At 32.7% G+C, this 6,853-nt stretch overlaps 1 protein-coding gene across 1 annotated transcript; it reads left to right on the forward strand.

Moving 5' to 3' along the window:
• The first annotated feature begins 2,148 nt into the window (after positions 1–2,148).
• LOC126722532 (GDSL esterase/lipase At5g22810) lies at positions 2,149–5,692 on the forward strand. Its single transcript, XM_050425688.1, has 5 exons — positions 2,149–2,500; positions 2,603–2,733; positions 3,215–3,448; positions 4,201–4,456; positions 5,274–5,692. The coding sequence occupies exons 1-5, from the start codon at positions 2,260–2,262 to the stop codon at positions 5,465–5,467; spliced, it is 1,056 nt and encodes a 351-aa protein (XP_050281645.1). The 5' UTR covers positions 2,149–2,259; the 3' UTR covers positions 5,468–5,692.
• The last annotated feature ends 1,161 nt before the right edge of the window (positions 5,693–6,853 follow it).

Here is a 6,853-nt window from a genome sequence, read left to right on the forward strand (position 1 = left end):
TGGACTTTAGCCCTAAATATAATGAATGTTACCACTAACTTATTGCTCTTCCCAATTGTGTGTACTTCCACCAGATCATTGCACATCAAATTTCTAAGTCATCTACTATGTTTGATTTTTATTACCTTTGTAAACGATGCAACCTATTGGTGGAGGATAGTCAAGGCTTATAATATAAACTTAAAGGAGGAACATTTATTGATTCATACTCTCAATAAAGTGTCTCTAATGGATCACTTCATTGGACTAATAATGAACTTAAAGGATTGTCAAGGTTTAAGAGTAAGGGAAAGAAAAGAGAAGAAAACTATTTTCCCTGTGTGAGTGGGTGTGGGGAAAAAAGAGTGGAATACATCTTCCACTCCTTTGGTTTGCAAGGAAAGGAGAAAGGAAAATATGTTATCTGACTTTTATGCCATTATGGATATATTTGACACTTCTTACTTTGTAGTGTAAAACCACTTCACCAAAATTAATGTATAATGAACATTACAAAGTAGGAATATTAAACTAAAATTCATGTATAATGAACATACAAAATAGTCTGAGGTGAACAATGTCACTAACATCAACTTTTAGTTGCTTATAACAAAAGATGGTACATTGTAGTTGGGCCTTTCGTGTGGATGTACTTCTTTGACCACACCAAACAAGACTTTGGAGTCATTTAACATAGCTAGCCTACATTTTTTATAAAATATGAAATTCTTCCTTTGGCCACATGCCATGATCGAACTAACCATAGCATGGTAGAAAATCTCACCCTTTGGCATTAACATATACTCTGGTCATTCTCACCTAAAATAATAGTTAATGTACCTTTTTTCCCCAAAAAGAAAGGTTCAACACCAGTTAGGAGGGAAGGTAACATCAATTACTACCCACCAAATCCCAAATAGGATTAATAGTATAAATGAACACGAAATCACAGTAATACAGCATTATACCATATTTCTTAAGAAAAGTAATCAAGGGCAATAAAACAGGCGCCCCATGTATAGCAAAAGGACATCATTGTCCCACATCGAAAAGGCTGATTATGCATGTAGTTGGGTTTCCGCTGCCCTTTAAATAGATTGAAAATTTGAAATTGCTCAAGCATGAAATATATAAGGGCTTTTCATGTCTGTGGCCAACTGGCTATGTTTCAGACTTCAGACTTGAGAATTTTATGGACAAAGGTTGTGATTGTGATTGAAGAGCTGCTAGAAGTAAAGGACACAACATAGAAAATACAAGGGTAAGAAACTAAAGTTTGCAGCCATATATGTCTAAATGGCTGAATACAGTCATTGAATTTAAGTCAATCCTCTTTTATTTGAGCTAAATACATTTAATAAGGGAGGCTGTCATAGAAGCCAGGACAGCTAAAACATACTTCCTCACGACACTTCAATTGAATTTAGTTAGACACATTCTCTTGTAGTTTTTTAATTTGTAACACACATAATCCCATATCTTTTACGAAGTTTCTGTTTCTTATCCAAAGGATTGCAACCATTTCTTATGTAGATAGGGAAGGATAATCTAGATTGGGCTCACTCAAAATTTAACCATTTATAAAAATAATAAATATAATGACACAACATTTTTTAATAATTGTTGAGGTGATTGTATGTTATATGTGGACAGTAAAAGTAAAGTCACTCATGGTCTCAATAAAAGTGATGCTACATTAATTACAATTTGTCACCTCGACAAGTTATATGGAGTAATATGTTATGTCTATAGCTTTTTTTTTTTTTTTTTTTTGGATGATCATGTCTATAGCATTATTGTTATACTAATAGATACTAAAATACTACATAAGTTTTTAAATTAATCTCACTAATAACAAGAAAGTAATTCAAATATATATTTATTAAATTAACCGATCACATTTATTGTTACCGCAGTTTTTAAACCTTACCTTTGTATTTTCGCATAAAATAATTGGTCATGTTTATTGTGTGACCCTCCAATGGACGTTTTTTTTTGGCTTGGTGATTAGTCGTGTGTTTCACTATTCTAAGATTAAGAAGGTTCAAAATGTTGGTGAAGGAAGGAAAATAGACAGTGTACCTGTAACTCAAGACGGTTTCTTTATTGGAGAAACGTGTACCTGTAGCTCAGACTAGTTATTGAACTTCAAGCCTCAACTTCCATGCACTCCTTAAATTAAATTCCCACTTCCCTAGTAATCCATGTTCAGAACCTCCTCTCTCTCTCTCTCTCTCTCTCTCACAGCAAGAAAATCACTGCTGAGAACAGATTATAATAATGAGCCTCTTAAGTTCTTTCTTGGCTTCCTTTCTTTTTCTGGTTCTATTGCTCTTTGTGGCAAATGGGCAGCCTCTGGTTCCTGCATTGATCATATTTGGGGACTCTGTTGTTGATGTGGGTAACAACAACGACCTCGAGACCATTATAAAATCAAATTTCCTTCCTTATGGAAGAGACTTTGTGAAACACAAACCAACCGGGAGGTTCTGCAATGGAAAGCTTGCCTCAGACTTCACTGGTACATAAAATTGATTCTCAAAAAACTCTCACTCTCTTAATGTCAATGTCTTCTACTTGTTCTCTAATGAAATTCTCATTTTTGTTTTTTCTTCAATCACAGCTGAAAACTTAGGCTTCACTTCTTATCCACCAGCCTATCTTAGCAAAAAAGCCAAAGGAAAGAACCTCTTGGGTGGTGCCAACTTTGCCTCAGCTGCTTCTGGTTACTTTGATGCTACAGCCAAATTATATGTAAAGACACTACAAGCAAAATAATGTTACAGACACGACATTTTTTGTTACAAATTTCACAATTGTTAAAGTGGTCAAGTGGTAGACTCTAATGGTGGAGTCCGTGAGTGTCAATTGTGTCCACCACTTTCCGTCAATCACTTCAATAATTATAAATTTTGTTGTGAAAAAAATTGTGTTCATAACATTATTGAAAGCATAATATCTTCTCTCACTCTTATTCTTATATTGATAAAGTTAATGACATAACATTTTCACTACTGGCAAGCTAACAAATTGTGATCAATATACAATGCAAGTATTGTCAGTGGTGATTTTATTTGAAAGTGATGCTACACTAATTACAATTTATCTTATATTAATAAATTATGAAAAAAAGTTATAAAATTGGTTGTATCTATATTATTGCAACCTTATTGTTCATATATTATATGCACATATGACATGATATAATATGTTGTTGGGGATTTTGGTGGTGTAGAATGCGATCCCATTAGAGCAGCAGCTGGAGTACTACAAGGAGTACAAGACTAAGTTGGCGGAAATTGCTGGGAGATCAAATGCCTCATCAATAATATCTGGTGCAGTCTATCTTATTAGTGCTGGGAGCAGTGACTTTGTTCAGAACTATTACATTGATCCTTTACTTTACGAGGCCTATACTCCTGATCAGTTCTCAGACATTCTCATTCAATCCTATACAGATTTCATTCAGGTCCCTCATATAAACCATCAATGGAGTTTACTTTAGCAGTTTAGCCATTCTCTAATGTATAAGATAGAAAGTAACTGTAGTGTACTTTGCCCAAAAAAAAAATCACAATATTTTTTCACTTGTTTTGACGGTAAGTCACTGACACCACTTTATCACACACTAATCACAAAAGTTTTAAGTCAATAATTGTGGGAAAAAAAAAAAAAAAAATTTGTATCACTACTGCTACACTTATTATCACCCACTAATCACGGAAACACTCATATACTTTCCACATTGATAAGTCATAAGTGCCCCCAATATGTTCTTCCTACATGTTCTAGTCAGCTAGTTCAACAGTGAGACTAGTCATTATTTTAGACTCACCAGAAATTTGTTGAATTTTTTCACTTTTAATGTTCATATTTTTCACCAATTGGATCAAAACTAAGTTCTAGTTAGCTCAACTGCTAAAGTCTCTTGTCGTCAAATAAGAGATTTGTGATTCAAACACATCCTACACCAAAAACTAACCAGTGTCTTAATTTGATGATAAGAGCAATCATTATAAGTGCACGCTATAGATTTAAATTATACCCTATTTATCTCCCCCAACAAAAAAAAAAAAAAAAAAAAAAAAAAAAAAAAAAAAAAAAAAAAACTCTACAAAAATACAACACTGTATTAAAGTGTTTATATGAATGATTGTGAGTTATATGCAACTTAAAAAAAAAAAGTCCAATTTCACATTGCTAAACAACATTTTGTGACAGAACCTATATGATTTGGGAGCTAGGAAAATTGGAGTGACAACACTGCCCCCAATGGGATGCCTGCCAGCAGCCATCACAATATTTGGGTTGGATAGCAACAAGTGTGTGGCTAGGTTAAACCATGATGCAGTTTCCTTCAATACAAAGCTCAATGCCACATCTCTGAGGTTGCAAAAAAAGCTTTCTGGCCTCAATTTGGTTGTCTTTGACATCTACAAAACTCTCTTCGATCTTGTCACTAAACCTACAGATAATGGTACGTGGATTACTCCTTTGACTCTTGGGCTTGTGTGCCACATCTCAAGCCCAACTCCTTAAACACTATCATTTTGTTTAAAACTTATTAGTTACTTTTTTTTTCTTTTTTTTTGAGAAACAAAACTTATTAGTTACTGATTAATAACATTAGTCTAATTAATCATAATAGTGTTAGAAATTAGAGAAATTATTCATTCATTTTTCCTCTAATTGGTTCAAAAATAGACAAAGTGCTCATTTGGTAAAGCAATTTCAAATTACACTTTTTCAAAGTATAACTTTTCTAGACTAAAATATTTATTTATATATTTTAAAATATAGCTTTTTCATAAAGGAAAAAAATTTAGTTCCAAATCAATAAATAATTAAATAAATAACTCCAAATTTGTTTAAAACTAAACTTTGTACTTTTCCAATAACCCCATTTTCAAAAGAACAGACTAATTAGACTTACCATTAAGCTCAGGTTAGACCCTAAGCGTTAAAAAGGCTTTTACATGGGCTAGTTCTGCCAATAAGGTCAGACCATTTTGGGCCACTCAAACCCAATAGGGCATGATTGCTTTGACCCAGGGAAAGGCCAGATCGACCTAATCACGTATCCCTCTTCTTCTTTTTTCCTTTTTTTTTTTTTAATTTTTTTTAATTTCAGAATAAATTTTTTATTAACCAATTTTGCTCAGTCACCCATATTATTAAAAAAAAAATCCTACAAATTTGAGCATGGCCCAGCTCAGTGTGAGCCTCTATTAAGAGAACAAACTCATTGGGCATTGACATTAATTGACTAATTACTATAATCTGTGTGATTACAGGGTTTTTTGAGGCAAGAAGGGGTTGCTGTGGGACAGGGTTGCTAGAAACATCAATACTATGCAATCCAAAATCAGTTGGCACATGTGCCAATGCATCGGAGTATGTATTCTGGGACAGTGTCCATCCATCAGAGGCTGCAAACAAAATTTTAGCCGATAATTTGCTCATAGATGGCATCTCCCTCATCGGCTAGTCAAACACTTGCATCTACATCAACATTATTCTGCTTTAGTCTTTGATTGATGTTGTTTCAAGTTTGGTTATTAGTGTTTCTCTTGTTTTGTGGTTCTACTTGGGTGAAAGTAAAAAAACAGCAGGATTTGTGAGTTGTATATTCAGATTTCTATTTAAGTTAATTGCTTTTGTATATTCTGACAAGAAATAAAATAAAGACTACAACTGTCTTATCTTTTACTTACTTTAAATTTGTGTCACAAATATACTTGTTAGAATTATTGTTGGGTAATTGAGAGAAGAGAGAGAAAGTGGAATATATAATTAACATGGTTCGACTTGATGGTCTAAGTCCCAACAAAAAGCCTATGATGGCTACGTCTTTGTGCTATTGAGATCTGTTATGTTACACTGATCCAATGTAGGGTATATACACTAGCTAGTCTTAGGCTAATTATATATTAATCCTACTTTGTTTAGTATTTAAGATGTAAGTAGTAGGCCTCCTCTGTCTTTGATCTCCAATAAAATGTCTCATAAATGAGTAAATGACTTACTTAGATGGGTGAACGAACTTGATCTAAGTTTCAATTTGTTGAACCATAACATGATTGAGCCTTTTGGTGTGATTAGAAAGGCTTTGCACATTATTTTGATTGGGATAGCATGCAAATGAATCAATGGATTATATGTCTCCAATGGTTGAAGAGATCTTTGGTGTCATTGAAACTTTAACATCTCCAGCTGTTTGAACTTTGATGACAATGGATAGTCCATCATGTTAGGGATGATAGGCAAATCAATTCTCTAACCTAAGTCATTGTGGCAAAATTTCAAGATGGTCAAATATTAATAACTATCTCATCCATAACTGAACTGTTTTCAATTTCAAGCTTTTTTATTTTAAAAATTAAAAATAAAACATGAATTTTTAGATTAGATAGTAGATAACATATGATCAACACAAAATTTGGTGTGCGTGTTAAGATGATTGAAAACATATAATCTAAAAAGTTGTAGTGAAAAAATGAAGCTTGTCACTCGAGTTTTTCAATGACCCTTAACTTATGTGAATCCAAGATCATTTGACCAAAATGTCAAACTTTGGGGACAAAAAAAAAAAAAAAAAAAAAAAAAAAAAAAACAAACAAACAAAACAAGATGGAGTTTTATCACTTCCATATTTTTTATATCTTGTTTGATTTACATCTGATTTGTACATAACCAATTGTTTTGAAAGAAATAAAATCATCTATAGGTCCTTATAAAAAAAAAAAAAAAAAAAAATCATCTATAGGTCTATCTAACATTTTCTTTGATAAGATAATCTAATTTATTAGTCAAACCTAGTCAAGTCTTGTATTTTGTGAGAAAGCCTTCAGGTTTCACATAAATTGGCCAATTT

The sequence above is a fragment of the Quercus robur genome, chromosome 1 (assembly GCF_932294415.1).
Source record: "Quercus robur chromosome 1, dhQueRobu3.1, whole genome shotgun sequence".
In the NCBI taxonomy this organism is placed as follows: domain Eukaryota; kingdom Viridiplantae; phylum Streptophyta; class Magnoliopsida; order Fagales; family Fagaceae; genus Quercus; species Quercus robur.

Excerpts from the sequence above, each read along its gene's own strand:
- LOC126722532 (XM_050425688.1), top strand. The coding sequence starts at position 2,260 with ATGAGCCTCTTAAGTTCTTTCTTGGCTTCCTTTCTTTTTCTGGTTCTA. Across the intron at positions 2,501-2,602 it reads GCTTGCCTCAGACTTCACTG|CTGAAAACTTAGGCTTCACT; the intron begins GTACATAAAATT and ends CTTCAATCACAG. Across the intron at positions 3,449-4,200 it reads CCTATACAGATTTCATTCAG|AACCTATATGATTTGGGAGC; the intron begins GTCCCTCATATA and ends ATTTTGTGACAG.